The 20,180-nt window shown below is 55.9% G+C and overlaps 1 protein-coding gene across 4 annotated transcripts in view; it reads right to left on the bottom strand.

The window, feature by feature from the left end:
* The window catches only part of DOCK1 (dedicator of cytokinesis 1), a 287,578-nt gene that overhangs the window by 18,060 nt on the left and 249,338 nt on the right, over positions 1-20,180 (bottom strand). For 3 of the 4 annotated variants that reach the window (XM_036335666.1, XM_036335664.1, XM_036335665.1), the window contains 11 exons: positions 16,042-16,127; positions 15,689-15,845; positions 15,016-15,056; positions 13,544-13,634; positions 12,447-12,566; positions 6,641-6,730; positions 5,650-5,754; positions 3,398-3,539; positions 3,208-3,286; positions 1,452-1,536; positions 572-658 (listed from right to left, as the gene is read on the bottom strand). In XM_036335666.1, coding sequence (XP_036191559.1) covers positions 572-658; positions 1,452-1,536; positions 3,208-3,286; positions 3,398-3,539; positions 5,650-5,754; positions 6,641-6,730; positions 12,447-12,566; positions 13,544-13,634; positions 15,016-15,056; positions 15,689-15,845; positions 16,042-16,127 — 1,083 coding nt within the window. Of the gene's footprint in view, positions 1-571; positions 659-1,451; positions 1,537-3,207; positions 3,287-3,397; positions 3,540-4,884; positions 5,129-5,649; positions 5,755-6,640; positions 6,731-12,446; positions 12,567-13,543; positions 13,635-15,015; positions 15,057-15,688; positions 15,846-16,041; positions 16,128-20,180 lie in introns of those variants that run through there. The other variant, XM_036335667.1, reaches the window with a different exon arrangement.

The raw sequence follows: 20,180 nt of genomic DNA, 5'->3' as shown, positions 1-20,180 counted from the left end.
GTCATGCAAATGGCGATGAAATCATGGGAAGGAGCTGGGAAAAGCCCTATGCAAATGGGACCTGGCCCTAGGCCAGTGATGGTGAACCTTCTGAGCTCTGCGTGTCAGCATTTTGCAAAACCCTAACTTAACTCTGGTGCCGTGTCACATATAGAAATTTTTTGATATTTGCAACCATAGTAACACAAAGACTTATATTCTTGATATTTATTTTATCTATTTAAATGCCATTTAACAAAGAAAAATCAACCAAAAAAATGAGTTCATAGGTTCGCCATCACTGCCCTAAGCGCTCCCCGTAGCTAAGAGGGGGGGCTGGCAGACCATGGGGAGGCTGGTGCCCCACCTTGTGGGAGGCATGAAGCTGTCTCCATTTCCCATAAGTTCGACCGGCTGTGCTCACCCATCTCACTAGGAGGTTTGAGGACGAAGAGACGGGGAAGGGGGGAAGTGCGATGTCGGGTTCAGTCTGTCTGATCTGGGGGCGGCGTGCGCCCGGGCAGTGACCACAGGGCACACGTGGGGAAGCGGGAGCGAGGGCCACAACAATCCCTCCCGGGCGTGTCCTTACCATGAAAACGGACTTGACCTCAAACCACCTGAGAATTCCAGGCAGCTTGTACGCGGTCGTGTAGACGGTCCTCTCGATCCACATGTTCTGCGAAGGGAACACACGCCCGTGTGAGCAGGGTCAGCAGCTTGGCGGCTTCTGCCCCAGCGGGACTTCCGGCCCTCGCAAGGCCAGCCCCCAAGACGGGGTCCCCTGGGAGAGAGGACGCTCGGGGAAATGAGGGGGTTCCCTCGGAGCAAACAGGTTTCTGGAAAGGCTGCCGTGAGTGAGGCCCGGGCCTTACGGAGCCGCCACGTCGAGTGAAACTCAAAGGCACGTGCATCGAGGACAAGGGGGCTTCGTCAAAGTGACGCTCACATAATAACAAAACCAGTGCTTTACGCTTTAGTATTCCCACATAACCAGCACATGTTTACGTTCCAAAATAAAGACACGGAAATAGGAGGGAGAGCCATCACCCACTGCTCAGACACGTCACTTGCACGTTCACTAAGCATTGAAAAGTGTGTACAGTTTCAATAAAAACACCACTTCACAATCTCCATGTTTTGTAAAGGCTGCCTTACATATGGGAGGAAACTGTTCCAAGCCAACAAACACGACTCCTCACCCCACACTGAGCGGCTGAGTCTGTGTGCAGTGGCCCCGATACAGACACAGGGCACAAGGGAGGCACCTGTGTGCTGTGAACTCAGACACTTTCGCAGCCCGTCACCTGTCACAGCCTCCTGGGGACTGGGACGTCGTCTGAGACGCCATTGTCTATATTTGAGGGGCGCTATGCTAGCGTGTCTGCACGGCAGGGCCTTTGAGGCCATACTATCCCACAGGCCGTTTGGTTGGGGGGTGGAATGAGCTTTAGGGGTGTGTGTGTGTTTACCGCAAATTCATTGTCTGGGTTTTTCTCTCCCTTACGGATCGGCCGAGAATATTCAAATCGCTGGACCTCGTTCACCCTGTAAAAGCTGCAGAGAGAGAAATCATTAGGCGTTTAACCCCCAAAGCAGTCGATTTCCTTTGCGGGGCGAGGCCGTGCCTCCCAACGGGACACCTGTTCCCTAAAATATCCCTGACCTTGACCGGAGGCGCTAGCTGAGCCTTCTCCCCAGCAGCGTCCACGCGGACGTTGGCAGGTGGAAAAATGAGCTGGAGCTGCCTCCTCCCCGTCCCCCAAACCCTCAGGGAGACCAGATGCAGAGTGACAGAGAGACGCACAGCGGCGAAGGTGACTCGGAGGAGAGGGAAAGGCCCGCCGCCGCCACGCCTGTGCTTGTTACGTAAAACTGTCAATTAATAAAGGATCCGTTTAACTTAGTCTTTCAACAACGAACTTCTTAAAATAATTTCACTTAATACTTTATTATTCTGAAAATAAAAAATGACATCTTTATTATTTTTGAACAGGTCTTACGTGCGTTACTAGTAGTTTCAGATCTACACACGGCAGATCTGCAACCACCAAGAGTGGCATGGACAGACCAGCGTGCCCCCTCACCTGGGGGCAGGGGGACCTCTGCATGGAACGCAGGTGGGCTCCCCACATCGGAGGGAAATGTCTGAGCCTACACTACGGTTCACTCTTTGCTTTATGTTTCTGAGAAGAAATCGCACCACTTAAAACGCATGCCCCGTGGACGCTACCATTTGCAATCAGCAGAATCCCAGCCTATTTGTCATTACTGCTGACAAGAGGTTAAGGATGGGAGTGAACCCACCCAACCTCAGGCTATGAGGTAAGCGATCCTGAGCACTGATAAGCCATCCAATAGGTTAGTTTTTTGTGTGTGTGTTTTTTTCCCCACCAGAACATGGATCAAATGGAAAAGAAAATTCTTAACATCAAAGAAACATGGGAAGCAGGCTGTGTCCACAGCATTGCTGAGCCAGGTACAACTCAAGAGGCGTAAAATCTCACTCAGATTCGGATGCCTGCCCTGTGAGTTTTGAGACCTGCCTCACAATCCCACGTTATGTGATCGCTGGGTACAGTTCCCCACGGGGAGCGCGCCTGGGACTCCCTCTTCCTGCCTCGCAGAACGCAAACACCCAGGCACAGGGCACGGGGCACGGCTGAACACTTCCCAGGATCCTCTGCCCAGGGCGTCGCCAGCAGACCAGGTGCCTCCTCCCGCTCCTGTTTCCTTGGGCTGCCGACCTCTGAACCCCGGAAAGAAATAACCCGGCACCCTCCCAGCCTTGAGTGTCGACTTCTTCCTCCACATCCTTTACAGGTGATCCTCGAACAACGCGGTGTGATGTGCGCAGGCCCACTGAACGTGGATTCTTTTCCGTAATCGGGTGGCTGTTTGAGGGCTGACTGTGCGCATCGGTCTGTGTCGCGGTATAGAGAGGGCCTGAGCAGGGGGTGCTGGAACCAACGCCCTCAGATGCCGCGGGACAAGGAAGGTTTGTGGTTGTCAGAACTTATACAAAGGCTTTTGGACCGTGGCAGCGGGCGCCCCTAACCCAGGCGTTCTCCGTGGGTCAAGTGCACCTCCTGCACTGCACCCCACTTCCTTCTTGATGCTGAAAGGAATCTGCTCCCCCTCGCCGAGGCGAAGCCTTTCCCAGTGAAATGGCCGATGAGCTGTCCGTCCCCTCCCGCCCTCGTCCGGGCAGGAAAATGGGGGGCTTACCTCACGATCTGCTCGGAGACCGGCCTGTGGAATTTCGGGGGCAGATCCAGCTTGGGCTTCACCGTGAAGCACTGGATATCTGAGGGGGACGAGGTCAAGGATCACCCCCGGGGAGGCAGCCCCAGGGCCCCAGCCCTCCCCCTGCCGGCCTGGCGTTGGCCCGGGTGCGCCTGGCACTGTGTAAGGATACACTGGCCGGGGGAGCTTTTGATCTCCTCGCTGGGCGGGGACGTGGTCTTCATTTTCTCGGCGTTTGGAAACTGAGTTAAGAGCCGAGCCTCAAAGTCCTCCCGGCGCTCGTACTCCTTCCCCCGGTAGATGAAGACTTTGCCCTGGAAACGGGACATTCATTCGGTACCGGGAGGGGCGGGGGGAGGGCCTGGGACAAGTTCACACACGAGGGTCCTACCCGTCTCATTGAAAGGACAAGGCTCTGCCCCGGCCGGCGGGGCTCAGGGGTTGAGCGTTGACCTAGGAACCAGGAGGTCACGGTTCGATTCCTGGTCGGGGCACAGGCCCGGGTTGCAGGTTCGATCCCCAGTGGGGGGTGTGCAGGAGGCAGCCGACCCATGATTCTCATCACTGATGTTTCTATCTCTCTCTCTCTCCCTCTCCCTTCCTCTCTGACATCAATAAAAGTGTTAAAAAAAAAAAAAAAAGAAGAAAGAAAAAGGCACTGACCGTGTAATTGCATGGTCTTACCCAGCAAGAGCCCAGAGCCAGGGCCGCGTGAATTAACCCTGCGTCCTCAGCAACGAGCACAGGGCACGGAACTCAGGTCACGTGCTGCAGGCTTCGCAGCAACAACCAGTTTACAAAACCGTGAAAAGCCAAGTGCACAGCCTCCAGGGGGCGGGACGCGGTTAGAAAGGGAAACCCAGCGCCAGGGCCAGTGGGTCATGGTGTCTCGCACATGGGGCAGGGCCAAGAGGGACACAGCTGTGAATATGTGAGACACAAGCTTACTCTGGGGACCTTGGGGGAGGGGAGTAAACAGGTCTGTGTGACCTTGGGGGGTGTAAGCAGGTCTGCGTGACCTTGGGGTGCAAGCAGGTCTGTGTGCCCTTGGGGTGTGTGTAAGCAGGTCTGCGTCATGCCTTACACAGGCTGCCTTGTTGGGGCCACTTCTGCCTGCATGTGACACAGCCACCCTGTCAATGCATCTGTAAGGAATGTCCTGACTCCAAGATGTACTGGGGCTCAGGGCCTTCGCGGCTGAGTGTCGGTCACACGAAGGTGGCAGTGGGCAGACAGTGTGATGCCACCATTGGGCCCTGGCCTGCCGCCTCCCTCCACCCCTCCTGCCCCATCTCAGAGCTGTGAACCCAGAGGAGACTGCGCCAGGCGAAGGCAGCAAAAGCGGCCCGGGGCCTCAGTCACGTGGCATCTCTCGCTGGTTCAGCCTGGGGGGTCTGGGCAAGGGGCTCTAGGCTGGCTGGTCCCACGTCAGCTGCAGTCCTGCCAGCGGCCGTGACCCTGGACAGATGCCAGAGAGGAGGAGGGGAGAGACAGGCGGACGGACCGAGAGCAGCAGCCCACTGTATGTTTTTACATGTAGTTCCCTGAGACTCGGCTCCAGGTCACATTAAAATGGGTCTAATTAGTGAGTTTTCAAAAGATAAAGAGAGATCTCCTGGTATGCGCTTTATCTCCTTCCCTAGTCTCACCTTATCCGCTGCTCCTGTAAATTATTAAAGAAGGAGCCGTTTAAGAACTGAACATTTCATTCACTTTGTGCTGAGGTCTGTCATACAGTGCCCGTTACAGATGAAAAATGCTCTCTCTGAAAACAAAATGTCACGCAGAAACCACAGGAATACGCAGTCTTCGTCGGAAATGTAAGTATGTGCGTGGACATCTCGAAAGGCTAGATAAAGCCACACGCCTCAGGAGCTCAGGGAGCTTTAACATGTAACAGGTCCTATGAAATGAGCGGGGGTTTATCAGGCTTCGCACCAGAAGGAAGACTTAATAATAAAAAACATATCAAGGCTCTAACAGAAAAACAATGGTGAGTTTTAGGTGAAAACACTGATAACATTTTCTAGAAATGCCACTTACTTTGCATTCTGACTCGGGCCCTTCACACATGAAAACACGGGGACATTACAGGCCAAGTTAGTCGTTCCTCGCGAGGAACGTAACTAGGAATCGGTTTACAAAAATGAGGTAAATTCCTGCAGAAAACGTCAGTTCCAGAGGCAGCCGCAAGCCCTGCCTGCAGTCGCCCGTTTCTGTAACAACTGCTCACGTCATCGCCAGAGGCCCCCGGCAGGTGGCCTGTGAGGCGGGTGAATACATCGCCACAGCCCCGCAGGATGACTGCAGTTCACACTTTGCACGTGTCCCTCCGGTGGGGGGGTGCCCCGGGCGGACGTGGACCCTCGGACGCGCAGCCCCCGCCCGCCCTCCGCGTGGAAAGGGCTCTAGAGCAGAACTCACCCGCAGGAACGTGGGAAATCCCTGCCCGTAGTAGCCGACAGCGAAGTAGTCCGGCTTGGGTCTGATCACCTTCACGATGTTTTCGTAGAACTGAGCTTGTTTTTTCTGAAAGGAAGTAGAAACTGCGTTTCGGGTCTGAGCAGAGCATTTGGGGGTCTGTTCCGGATGCCCCCAGCGGGCTCCTCGGGCCCTGGCAATGCCAGGAGGGCGGGCGAGGGGCATGAAGCTGCCCCGAGTTGAGCTCACCACCCCGGCTGAGGGCTGACGGCATTTCTCACTGACCGTCCGCATTCCCAGGGAAATCTGACCCAAACCCCACATTCAGCAACCGGTGTTCTCAACAACCACAAAACAGGTGTTTGTCTTCTGATTAAATGGCTGGTCTGTAGTATTTTTAAAAAATATACATATGTTTTTATTTCAGAGAGGAAGGGAGAAAGAGATATAAACATCAATGATGATAGAGAATCATTGATGGGCTGCTTCCTGCACGCCCCACACTGGGATGGAGCCCACAACCCGGGCATGTACCCTGGCTGGGAATCCAACCCTGACCTCCTGGTTCACAGGTTGATGCTCAACCACTGAGCCATGCTGGCCGGGCTGGTCTTTAGGATTTTAAAAATGGCGTTGATCAGATACTGGGACACATTAAAGAAGGATTTAACGGCAGAATTCAGTGAGTGCCATGGTTTGAGAAGGCAGGAGGGAGGAACTGACAGCTTCGGTGGCAAGAGAAAGGTCTGGGCTGCTCTCCACCCGCCCCGTCGGGGCTCCTGTGCGCCCGGGGTCAGCACTGTTCACATGTAAACCCTCCATGGGAGCCCGAGAGCTTGGTACCTGAGGGCCAGGAGCAGCCGGACACAGGGATCCAGGTGGGACGCTGCCCGAGGCCACGGGAGAATCCCCACGTGGAAAGGGAGAGGGAAATGCCACGAAAGTACGTTCAGATGGTCCGGGACCCTTTATGTAGGAAGAAGGAAGGACCTACCAGCAGTTTGCTGAGCTGCTCATAATCGAACATTTCGTTTTCGTACTGTTCGGCCAGCTCCTTGCCCAGGGCGATGGCCTCCTCCCACATCTGCGAGGAAAAGGGAGAGAAACCCAAACCTGAATCGAGCGGTCAGAGCGTAACACAGTGACACACCCGTTCCTGGGAACACAAGTTGGAAATCAGCTTAAGTCAAAATACGACGAAGGGAATGTCGGAAAGACCACAGTTCCAGAGGTTCGTGTCCTCTGGCCGCGACTGGCATCCGCTGAGCACCCTGCGGCCTCTGCCCACCGTCCTGCTGACCCGCGTGGCCACCAGCCCATCTGCGTGGTCAGCCGAGGAGCCAGGGAGGGGGACCGCAGGGCGAGGACAGGCTGTGACGAGCCTGATTTTGCTACTTTCCCCAATCGTCCCGTTTCATAAATGCTCTGTCTCAATGGTCAGAAACACCAGACCAGTGATGGCGAACCTATGACACGCATGTCAGAGGTGACACGCGAACTCATTTTTTTGGTTGATTTTTCTTTGTTAAATGGCATTTAAACGTATAAAATAAATATCAAAAATATGTTTCATGAACAGAACAGAAGGCTGTTGGCTTAGAATCAGGAAGGACCCCACCATCCCAAATCCGGGGTCCTCAGGCACCAATCGCCTACTTCTCCGCCCACCATGGCCGCAGACGGAGCACAGATCCTCGGGGCGAGTGATCTCCTGCATCCGAGAGGTCCATCCTCTTGTGTAAGTCCTGCACCTGGCCAGGTGGGTCTCTTGTTATACCCATTTTGCAGATAAGGAGATTGAGGGTCGAACGCGTAAGGGCACAGAGTGGGTAGACTGGGCCCAGCTTGGTCTTTTCCTCAGTTCCTGCTCATGATGACTGTGAGTTTGAGCTGCTATAAAAACCACCACAGACGGCGGCTTCCCCAGCACAATTCCTTGCTCACGGTTCTGGAGCCGGAATCCAAGATCAAGGTGCGGGCAATTCGGTTCAGTGAGGACTCTCCCCCTGCCGTGCAGACAGCTGCCTCCTCGCTGGGTGCCCCGTGGCCCTGAGCTCGCTCTCTTCCTCCTGTATCGGCACTGATCCTTCAGGGGCCCATCCTAGTCATGACCCTGTCTGGACAGAGTTCCTCCCAAAGGTCCGACCTCCTGACACCATTACCTGGTGGCTGGGGCTGCAACATCTGAATCGGGGTGGGCTGGGGGATGCAAACATTCAGCCCTTACACGGACCACGGGGGGCACTTGCAGCTGCCCCAACCCTCCTGCTGGGACGGTGTGAAAGGTAAGTCTACTGAGACCACAGGCTGCCAAGCCCCACACCTGGCATTCCCCGGGCACCGACCCCTCACCTGCCGGCCAGTCATTGCCTTTTCTTAGCCCAGTGGTCGGCAAACTCATTAGTCAACAGAGCCAAATATCAACAGTACAACGACTGAAATTTCTTTTGAGAGCCAGATTTTCTAAACTTAAACTATATAGGTAGGTACACTGTTATTAACTTAATTAGGGTACTCCTAAGGCTTAGGAAGAGCCACACTCAAGGGGCCAAAGAGCCGCATGTGGCTCTCGAGCCGCAGTTTGCCAACTACGGCCTTAGTAGAACGACTCCACCCAGGGCCTTACTTACTACTGAGTCACCCAAGGGATTAAAATACGTTCACACAGCCACGGCCTAAAGAAACCATCTGCTGTTTTTGCTGAGAAAAGAGCTATTCTGATAAGAGCTGCATTCTCGCACTTGGGAAGACAAAATGAAAACAAGCCCAGAGTGGAAACAGATTTCGGGGAAGAAAGCGTTGGCGAAGAGCTTCCCACGGAGGACACACTTGCTCCTCCCAGCACCGCCCCCGCCCGCCCCGCCTCCTTCTTGCTCAGGTGTCCAAGTCTCAGGCATCCCCCCCGTCTCTTCACGGGCTCCCGGGGCCCAGCCGCATCTCCAGGGGGGAGCGCCCCTCCTTGCCACGCTTCCTCCAGGCGCCTGCGTGTTTCCACTTCAAGGAAAACGATACCCTCACCTGCGCGCTCTCTCTGGGCTTCACTTTTCTGCAAACTCACTCACCCCTAAGCTGCCCAGAGCCTGGGGGCTGCCCGTTCCCTGCCTAACGTGTTCTTGCCCTAAATGACGGATGAGATGCTTTAGACACATATCAAAGCCATTGTGTTTAAAGCAAGTCTTTTTAAAAAATATATTTTTATGGATTTCAGAGAGGTAGGGGGAAGGAGAGAAAGAGACAGAAACATCAATGATGAGAGAGAATCATGGATCGGCTGCCTCCTGCACACCCCCCACTGGGGATGGAGCCTGAAACCCAGGCCTGTGCCCTGACCGGGAATCGAACTGTGACCCCCCTGGTTCATCGGTGGATGCTCAACCACTGAGCCACACTGGCCAGGCAAAAGCATATGTGTCTTGAATAAATATCTTATCCAACTCCTCCTGAGGTTTCCCGGTTGTGTTTTCTGTCAGATTTTCTATACGTACACCCACCCTCCACCCAGCCTCGGCGAAAGGGTTCCGCATGGAGGAGATCTTCACCCGCCTTTGGGGAGGGCGGGGCACTCCCTTTTCCAACGTGAAAACCTCGAGGAACAGCCTGAGCCAGAGAGAACCCAGGTCAGTACGATCCCCACGTAGTTTATCTCGGCGAGGAAATCGCATCAACTTGTGCGACTGAATGGCCGGCCTGGCTCGAAGGGCTCTGGGCTCTGCGGCTCCCATCTCCACGCACAACCCTATTTTCTGGTGTGAAATCCTTAATCCGTCGGGAGCATTCTTGACATTGTGCGTTCACTGGCCACCCCGCGTGGGGAGCGGTGAGGGTGCTGACTCTGAAGACGGGTTTTCTCATGCTTCCGTAGTAAATGGTTGCTTTTCACAGGAGCGGATCAGAACGGACGCTCAGGCCAAGTCCTGGGTGATGGAATAGATCCTGGAGAGTATCAGGATTTTTCTAAAACGTAGGCAATGCTGGCATGAACCCCAGAGAGGGTGTCATTACATTTGTACCTGCAACTCCTCTTAGTCACCACCGTGGTTTTCAAGGGTGAAACTCACAGGATGAGGACATTCCACCCCCAATTCTTAGAAAAGAAGGCCAAGCATTTCACCAAAAACAGAAACTGGCTCCCAAACCCCTATTTTTGGTTCACGAGATGACGCAAGATGCCTCGTTCCTCGACTTGGGCACGAGGCGAAGTGCGGCTGTCAGGGCGAGGCTATTTTAAGAGGGGAAAACAGAGCTGGGGTCGGAAATAGTCACGGCTTCCCACGTCACGTGGGCTGCCAAGCAAGCGCCCCTCTGTGGCTGCTGCCCGTGGGCTGCTAAGCAAGCACCCCTCTGCGTCAGCTGCCAGGGGCTCCGGGTTCCGAGGGGGCCTCGTGGTGGTGAGTGCGGGGTGGTGAGCGCGGGGTGGTGAGCGTGGGGTGGTGAGCGTGGGGTGGTGAGCGCGGGGTGGTGAGCGCGGGGTGGTGAGCTCGGGGTGGTGAGCGCTGGGTGGTGAGTGCGGGGCGGTGAGCGCGGGGTGTTGAGCGCGGGGCGGTGAGCGCGGGGTGGTGAGCGTGGCCCTCCCGACCGCCGTTTCCTGCTGCAGGCCTATTCTGGACTCCTCCTCCGCAGAGAAGCCGGTCATTGTCAGCGGCGCGCCGGTGTGAAAGGCTTTATTGGAAATTACTAGGCCTCCACGGAGCACAATGAGACAGGCAATTCAGAGCGTGTTCAGGGAGGAGCGCGCGCCCGCCATGATTACACCCGACAGGAGGCATTCGGGGGACGCTGGCGCGGCGGCGGTGACAGCACAATAGGAGAGGGCTGGGAGCGACTGTCAGCCCGGGAAGGAAGAACCGGAAAAGAATGAAAGGGGACAGAGATGGAAATGACATTTTATGGAGGGAGAAAGAGTAAAAAACAAAACAGAAACAGGGGCTGAGCTGAGAGACACTGAAAACTTTTTAAAACGGGGGAAAAGGCACAAAAATAAAAGAATGATTTTACGTGGAAGAAATATAGGAAGATAATTCAAAAGCCGGAGGAGTGTCCGATATAAAGAAACAGACCATCCTCTGGGCTGCTGCTTTTGGGGCACAAGCTAGAGGAAAAAACTTTTCAATAAATACATCGTTTACTGACCTCAGAGAGGAAGGGAGAGGGAGCGGGAGACAGAGACATCCATGATGAGAGAGAGTCACTGACTGGCAGCCTCCTGCACAATCGGGGATCAAGCCCGCAACCCAGGCATGTGCCCTGACCGGGAATCAAACCTTAATCCTCCCGGTTCAGAGGTCGACGCTCAACTACTGAGCCACTGCGGCCGGGCAAGCAAGAAACACTGCTAGCACCCGACCCAGCTTCCTGCCGGAACTGTGGGCGTCTCTGCAGCCACCACGCAGTCCACAGCCACGCCACGCCCACGGGCTGCCCGAGCGCCTGCTCCCGGTCTTTGCAGGCAGATCCCACCTGGGCCTGTGAGCCCCCTCTCCCCTGGGAAGCTGCGTACGTTTAAGGCAGTGAGAGCAGCTCTGGGTGTGCCGTCTCCCCCACCGAGGACAGAGTGACGGCTCCTCAGTTCTGCAGGTGAGCCTGTGTCCATGAGCCCGAGCCATCCTTTGCCCACTCGTTTTCACGTCTCAGTTTTGTGACCCCAGCAGTGGTTGGTCTCACGTTGAACTGTGGCATTGTTCCCTTACTGAATAGATGGCTTTAAAGAACCGCAATTTCCCCCTAAAATCAAATCGAGCCAAAGTCCTGGGATTTGAACACTCCTGCGCCGCAGAAGTGACGCCGAACGCAGGCCGATGGAGCCGTGTCAGCAGTTCCCTCCGCGTCTGTCCCGGCGCGGGAAGGCCCTGCCTGCCTGCCGGTCCCGGCTCACACCGGGGACTCCTGCGATCGCTCTGAACGAGGACGGCTATTTCTAACAGGCACGCAGGAGTCGGGGCAGGAAAAGCTGGACCGTTCTTGCAAGAATCTGTGTTTGTCTAACCCAGTGGTCAGCAAACCACGGCTCGCGAGCCACATGCGGCTCTTTGGCCCCTTGAGTGTGGCTCTTCCACAAAATACCACATGCGGGCGCACGTACAGTGCGATTGAAACTTCGTGGCCCATGCGCAGAAGTCGGTTTTCGGCCTGGGCGAGTCTATTTTGAAGACGTGGCGTTAGAAGAAGTGGGGGGTGTCAGTTGGTCGGGCCACGGGAGACGCGGCGCAGGCAGGCGGGCCGCGGGATACGCAGCGTGGGGGAGGCGCGCGCGATTCATGCACGAGTTGGGAGAGCCAGTCAGTCAGCAGTCTCATGTGCAGTGGTTAGTGCTAGTTGCATCCGCAAATCGCGCGCGGGTAACAAAAGTACCTATTCGAAGCATAAAGTTACCTGTATGTTTCCAACCAGCTGCAAATCCTACAGGTATTTTTGTCATCAATTTAAGAATTGTAATTCTTTTGTGTTGGTGGCTTTATTATTATACAATGAGGACGTGTTTAGCGAAGGCCAGCTTAGGAGCACCCTAATTAAGTTAATAACAATGTACCTACCTATATAGTTTAAGTTTAGAAAATTTGGCTCTCAAAAGAAATTCCAAACGTCGTACTGTTGATATTTGGCTCTGGTGACTAATGAGTTTGCCGACCACTGGTCTAACCTACGGCCTCTGCAAGAAAACCCTCCAACTCACAACTTGTAACAAATGCCGGGGCCACAAGCACGCAGCTCAGAGGTGTGCACGTGGCACGGGCAGGTGCATGCGAACAGGTGCACGGCAGGTGCACGCAGGGGCCCTGGGGAGCAGCGCCGCACGGCCTCACCTTGCCCTTGTCGAAGTAGTGGATGATCTCCTGGTACAGCTGCTCCTTCAGCTGCCCCTGCGTTGTTGCCTGGTACCCGTCCCGCTGGGTGAGGTGGGCCACGCACACGTCCTCCGACCACTGAGGAGGAAGCAGCATGTGAGTCCTGCCACCGGGACAGGGCATGGCCAGGCCCCGCTGCCCACCCTCGGGCAGAAAGCGCAGGGAGCTCGGCATTCAGAGCCCTCACGTGGCAGCAATGCCGGGACGCTTGGCGCTGCTGTCACCAGGCTGCCGGGCCTGGAAATGAGCAGCGCCCTGTGCAGAGGCCCTGAGGAGGCAAAGGAGGCAAAGTGGGCTGGAGTCCAAAGGAGAGAAACTGGAAGGTCTGGGAACACAGACCTGGTAGCTGACGGTGCCCTGTCACACCTGGAAAGAACAGGGATGGACTCTGAGCCCTGTCACACCTGGGATGGACTGGGATGGACTCTGAGCCTGGTCACACCTGGGATGGACTGGGATGAGCTATGAGCCTGTCACACCTGGGATGGACTGGGATGAGCTATGAGCCTGTCACACCTGGGATGGACTGGGATGAGCTATGAGCCTGGTCACACCTGGGATGGACTGCGATGCTTTTCTATGTTTAAAAAAGTGAGGCTATAGCTAGAAAGATGCTCTGATGACTTGCTCATGTTCTAGAATGTGAACCTGGAGGTGGTGTGGGATCCCCTCCCCCTGACCCGGGCCTGGGACTCTGCCGGGGTCGGTAAGGGTGTGCCTCGCCCCTCCTGCGGCTCCTCCAGCCCCGACATGCCTCCTCGAGGACGCCCTTCCCCACCGTAGCTGCGCCTGGTTGGCGTGACGAGGCCCTGCGGGGTCTCTCCCTGCCAGCTGACAGCCAGTGATGGGCGTTTACGTGCTTACGACGCTGAGTGACAACTTGCTGTGACACCCTGTCAAATCTGCCTCCACTGGGGCCAACCTACCGTCCAGGCATTTCCTGAACGTCTCGGTTGCTGCCACTGCATGTAGCCAACACCACAGAAGGAATCTTACCGTGTGGTTTCCTGACACGGCCCTGAGAGCAGCTGGACGCGGCGCGGCGGTGTCCTTACCTTCAGCAGCTTCGCGTGGAGCAGCAGGGTGTACGCCGCCTCCGTGTAGTTGTCACACTCCTTGTGCAGGTCGCACAGTTTGTACAGGTACCTGAGGCGAGAAAACACAGGCGCATTCTTACAATGTCACCGGATGGTTTCCGTCAATGACGGCGAGAGCTACATCTTCCTCCAGCAATAAATCGAGCTGTGCTTTCTTTACACAGCGCTCTCCGCCCGCCACGCCGACGGCGCATTTGCTGCAGGGAGCACTAACCCCCACAGGGTCACGGGCAACCGTTAATGTTTCAAATCCACGTCGTCTCTTTTCGGGACAGAACTGGAGACGGAACAGGGAGGTAGACGGTACTTCAGGCGCTTCCAGGTTTCTCATTCCTTCCACCTTTCTGAGTTGTCTCCGTCCGTGTGAAATGAGACGACACAGTGCTTGACTGTGATTTTCTTACGTGACTATGGAATCCATAGGCCCCCCAAGCCCATAAAAACACAAATCGGTAAGAAAAAGGACTCGGGGGGTGACGGTGACTGTGACCCAAAGGAGGTCCTGCCATACAGAAATCAATGTGAAGCAACCGACGGTTTTGGAAAAAAGGAACTTGGTTGTTTTCCCAAAAGTGTATTATTATGTCATGTGGCACTTTTTTTTAAAAGGAGAAAAAAAAAAGAAAAAGTAAAAATCCAAAGTTGGAAAACCATGGGGGGTGTAATAAACCCATCGTTAAACACCAGTGCCCGTGGAGTGCGACCCTAATGGGGGTCTTGCTGAGGGTGTGATGCTGGCCCCTACAAGGAGGCGGGCGATGGGAAAAACCCAGCAGAAAGTACAAAACACGAGGCGATGGGGTCAGAATAAGAACGGACTGAAACCTTTCATGTTGCCTGTTTCCGATAAAGTTAACCCATGTGCGCCGTAAGCATCTGTAGATGTAAGCGGTGGACTTTCCCCACACACTACACACGTCTATAGAAAAAAATGTGTCCCTAAGTGGCAGCCCTGACCAACTTTAAAGTCATTTTCTGTGAGAATTTTCAGCTGAAACTATTCAAGAACACCCGAATGGTGAGTTCTATATTTATTTTTATACTATTCATTGCAAATTGATTTTTTAAATTAAATTCAAGATATCTTGGCATATGGGATGGTTTCCGTTTAGGCCGCGTGGCAATTAACGGGTTAAAACTGGCCTTTTCATTTGATCCTGTGGTCAAGAAGTACAAACCCCAGTGAAATAATCATTTGTCTTTCTTCTGAGCTCGCTAAGTATGACGACCCCCCGCACCCCAATCTCCGCACAGGCCTGGACGGCTGCACACAGGCCCCAAACACATATGGGCGCTCCCCAAATTCAATCTCTAGGCTTCACGACTCCCACACGATGAACCTGTGGTTCTTCAACATTTCCTGGCGTGGGCGTGACCCACGGAATTGTAACAGACACGCAGAGGGCGCGACACACACGGCACCTACATACCTGATATACATTTCTTCTCTTTCAATTTCTTTGTAGAAATTCTGAAAAATCGAAGCACAACATCTTTAAGAAACCTGTTCTAGAAAGGGTGTGACATGCACAATGAAATTTCACAGTTCCTCAACGTGTGTCCAGCACAGCCACATGGGCCCAGTGCTCTGCACTAAGGCCACAGGGTCACACGTGATGCAAAACCAACGTGCACACGCCTTCCCTTTTTATGGGGGGGAGGGGTTGAGGAGGGGCAATCCTAATGATCACAGTTCCTACACTTTGCATCCTATTCAATCCTCTACTTCACGACTGAGGCAGATGCTCAGAGTTTTAGAATTCCAGTCGGAACCACCGTGGAGGGGCCTCGAGGAGAGGAACCGCGTCTGTAAAATAACCGTGAGTCGGCCACTCTCGGATGGGCCTGCTTGGCGAGATGGCACAGAGGAGCGAGGCCACACAACAGAGTTCCCGACCAGGAGGTGCAGGCTGCGGGGTTACCAGGCGGCGGAGGAAAGGCCACTCAACCCCACACGTGCATTTTCTCTGCGGGAACCACAGTGGCTATACAGGCCCGGAGACTGCGGCGCAGGCTTGTCTGCCGGGGAAGCCGGGGGCCAGAGGTCACCGGGGTCAGAGGTCACCGGGACCTGGGGAACCCGGGGGTGGGGGGCTCGCTCACCAGCACGTTGACGGTGCAGCTCATGCGGTTCTCCTTGCTCTCGTCGTGCATGATGGTCCTGTAGTCCAGCAGCCGCTCCATCAGGCGCACCACCAGCCGCACGAACGTCTCGCCCGTCTTCGCCAGGTACTTGTGCTTCCGGCAGTGCTCCAGGAGGCTGCGGGAGCCGCACGTGTTCACCCGTGTTCACGCGGCCCGAGCCCCGCGGGGGTGCCGTGCAGGGAGCAGGACTTCCCATCGCGGACCCCGGGGCATCACTGCTGGGCTGCAGAGCTCACTGTGGGCTCGCCGCCTCCCCCGGCTCCGCCCTGCAGCACCCACCGCGCCCCGCCCCGCCGCGGAGCAGCACTCACATCTTGTCGAAGAGCACTTTGTACTGCTCGTCCCCGCGGCCACCTTCCACCTCGTGGTCCAGCTTGGTGATGATCTCGTTTTCGAACTGTAATTACACAGAGAGCGCATCAGCAGGCAGCGTGGCGGGCGTCGCATCCTGTGACAGATGCCAGCAGCACATGCATCCACCATGTCGGCATCTGCTCATCAGTGAGCCGGATTTCACTTCGGAGTTCCTGTCCCCCAGCCCCCGGAGACTGCTGACGGTCTCCTATCACCGGGGACCCCTCCATTTCCTTCCCCGGTTAATGGGGTCTAAACGTGTGGATCCTGAGAGCAGGAACAGGAGCCAAAGAAGGGAAACTGGAGGGAAAATTTACAGTGTGACATGAGGACATGAGACCACGTCTCGAACTTCATTGTGAGGAATAAGAAACATCTAAAAGAGCTCCGTGGCTCCCGGAGAAGGACGGATGGAGGAGGACAGATGGCGTTTGCTCCCCAGGAATCTGAACACATTAGGGCCCTGATGGAGCCCCAGGGAACTCCTCCCTCTGGTTGAAAGAACGTTGTAAGACAAAGAGAGGCACTGTCGCCAGAGACACACCCGCACGCCTCCTGAAGCCTGGGGTGGGGCGTGCAGAGACCATGGTGCGAGGAATGGTCACAACCCCTGCCTGGCCCTCAGACCCGTGCTTGGGGAAACTGGGATCTGTGAGGTGCGAGTCTGTAAATGTTTTCAAGGCTCCATGACCCCCTGTAGCTGATCGAACTGGAAATACAACCTTGACAATGACACACGTGTCCCTATCCTGGCTGCCCAGCCCCCTCTCCCTGGCAGAATTCAGAGCCCTGAGGACTGGGATTCCGGCCAGGTGACCACCACGTGTAGGGGGTCCTGAGGTCAGCCACCGACCCTGGCCAGACAGGCATGAGGGGCAGGAGGGCCTGAAGGAAACACGGCTGAGTTCAGGCGCCGGAGGCAAGCACACCATGGACTGCATATATGTAAGGGTCGCTGGGTCCCGTGAACATATCTGCTCAGACACTGCATCTCCAGGCAACCACCCCAGCCTCCCCCTTATTATCAGGATCCCACGGAGTTTAAGCTGCGGGAGACGAAGACGTTCCTTCTCTCTTGGTCACGGCTGTGTCCCCAACACCTAGGACAGCACCTGGCGTGGGTGACGCTGAGAGGACCACACGTGATGTGCATGTGATGTGCACGTAAATTCCTGGATAGAGTGGGTGCTGCATGCAGCCGGGGGGGCTCACTCTGTCAGTAGAGGGTTTGGCTGGCAGGCTGCTAAGACACGCCTGCTCTCTTGGCCATGCAAGCCACGCGTGAACACATGTGTCCGAGTGCTTGTCACAGGTCCTGCCCTGGGGACTCTGGGCGTGGCACGTGCAGTGGCAGTTGCCTGTGGCTCCCCATGGAGCAGAGGGCAGGGGTCTGGGCAGCCCCAGGAGCAGCCTGGATGCAGTCCCACCCACTGCACATGAAACGGAGCTGCCCACAGGTCCACAGAGCAGCACTGGTTCCCGCTCAACCTCAAGCGCTCAGCAACCTCGTGAGGGCCCGGGCCTCGGCGAATCCCCACAATCCCCCTTGATCTTCTCCCCCGACAAGCGCCCCCTTTTGGTTCTGTGTAGCCTCAGCAGAGCAGGGACGGGGCAACACAGGAGCGAGGGATTTATCGAAGGAGAAAGGGCGACCTGCTTTTCATTTCCACCTGCAGCCTCATGCGATGGCTGTTATTGTAAGTAGCAGCCTCTGGATAACCCACGACCCCTCTGCTCTTCACAGGGTGCGTTCTGCAAAGGGCGGGTCCTGCAAAGGGCGGGTCCTGCGGGCTCCCGTGCGGGATGTGGCGCTCCCAGCGGGGCTGGCATGGGGAGGGCTGATGCTTCAGGAGAAATCACTGAGATACAAAATGAGACTCCATGTCATGAAAACGCACGAGTCAATCCCACCCGTGTTGCATGAGCACCCAACACGGAAGGCAGCGGGGGCGCAGAAAAACACGAGTGACCCTCACGCAGGCAAACGCACGTGAGCATTCCAGACAACTCGTCCTATCTCATCAGACGGCACTGAACTGGGAGTCTTCCTACTGGACACGGCATGTTTTCTCTGCTCCCGTGTAAACCGAGCTGCCACCAGGGAGGACAGCAGGGGAGCCCGGCTCGTTAGGCTGCCGATCAGATTGAGACTGAGGAGGCTAATGTCTTCCAAAAACAGCCCGTGAATGATACGTAAATCGGAGTACCCAGCTAAGCCTCGTTTGACAAACCTCCGGTCTACACCAGGCCATCCGCACCACCTGGCAACCCCGTGCTGTCCGTCGGCAAGGACTCAACCCACAGACCCGCAGCGAGCATCTGATCCCAGGGTCCTCGGGGAGTTTTCCAGAAGGTGCTAGAAGCCACTGGCTGGAGACAGGGTCCTGGGGAGGGTTGTAATGAGAACGAAGTGAAGCTGCCCGACGGAAGGGGAGAGAGTGCGTGTAGGCAGAGCAGAGCTGGCTGCGTACGTCACGTGGATTATGCCCGGACCTGCCTGCCGCTGGGTCATCTGCAGCAGGTTCCCCACGGGCTGAGGAAATCAGCAAGTTTATTTACTGCTGGAAAGGGGGCGGGAGCTCCCTTGTGTGATGAGTGAAATCAGTCCAAGCATTTCCCTCTCTTTCTGAATAGTCAATATCATACAAAAATACCCACAGCAGCCTGGCTGGCGTGGCTCAGGGGTTGAGTGTCCACCTAGGAACCAGGAGGTCACAGTTCCATTCCCATCAGGGCACATGCCGGGGCTGCTGGCTTGATCCCCAGTGTGGGGCGTGCAGGAGACAGCTGATCCATGATTCTCTCTCATCATTGGTGTTTCTCTCACTCTCTCCCCCACCTCCCTTCTGCTCTGAAATCAATTTTTAAAAATTTAAAAAACTACCCACAAGGGCCTGGCTAGTGTGTCTTAGTGGTTGAGCGTCAACCTATGAACCAGGAGGTCACAGTTCGATTCCCGGTCAGGGCACATGGCCAGGTTGTGGGCTCGATCCCCAGCAGGGGACCTGCACGAGGCAGCCGATCCATGATTCTCTCTCATCATGGATGTTTCTCTCTCCCTCTCCCTCCCTCTCTCTGAAATAAATAATAATAAAAATACCCACAGGGCATCGGACTGAAACTACTGCACGGAGCACCCTGTGCGTCCGAGCCAGCTGCCGTCCGAGAACATGGAGCGGAAGAGGCCACGTGAGGCAGGGCTTTTGGAAGGTGTGGTCACACTGAACGTGGAGGAGCAGGCTGCTCGCAGGGGTATGGACATCGTTGTTAATTAAGTTAACGTGGAAAGGAAGCCTTGCTCAGTGCCTCGGCTCACCTGGGGTTACCGGCTCCAACGTAAGCGGTCCTGGGGCACAAGGTCTCCGCTGGGGATAATCCAAAGCCCCTTCCATTTGGTTTAGAAGCAGGTCCGTGTTTTGGGTGAAGGCCGTCATCTGGCTGTAAGTGCGTGAAGTGTACGAAAGGCCTACATGCACCTATAAATGGATGCAGCCAGGCCTGCACTTGGCAGCCACCCGCCTGGGATATGTGCGAGCAAGTTGGGCAACTGGGCTGGGCAGGGGAGGTTTGCCTAATACTTGCCCAGCGGATGCAGTGCCTACAGGTTGCCCAGAGCCGGGGCAGCTGATCTGGGAACATGCCAGGCGTCTGCGGCAGGTGAACCTGAGCGGCGGCGGCACTGACACTGCCCAGCGCGCTCCGCTTCCTCCTGGTCTTCAAAATGCTCATGAGCTACCGGGCACGGGACTGAGGCCCAGGGCCCCCCTGGCAGCAGGGAGCGTCCAGGAGTCCAGGAATCGGAGTCCCGGCTTCTGCCCCTGCAGGCGGGACCAAGCCCGTCCCGGGAGAGGGCAGGACCACGCCCCTGGCCGTGGCAGGGACAGGAGGGGTGGGCGGGAGGAACCACTGAGCCGTGTCTGCGTGGAAAACGTGGCCCGAGAGAAGCAACGGGCGTGGCTGGGCAGAGGGCAGCTGCTCGCCACCAACCTGGGTGCAGGCTCGCGTGGTGACACCCACGGAGCATCGATTCCCGCAGCCTGTCACTCTGCTCAGACACACTCATGTTTTCCTGTGTCCTGCAGTCCTTGCTTAACCG

This window comes from Myotis myotis, unplaced genomic scaffold (assembly GCF_014108235.1).
Source record: "Myotis myotis isolate mMyoMyo1 unplaced genomic scaffold, mMyoMyo1.p scaffold_m19_p_15, whole genome shotgun sequence".
NCBI lineage: Eukaryota > Metazoa > Chordata > Mammalia > Chiroptera > Vespertilionidae > Myotis > Myotis myotis.
This window is presented reverse-complemented; position numbering and strand designations above follow the sequence as displayed.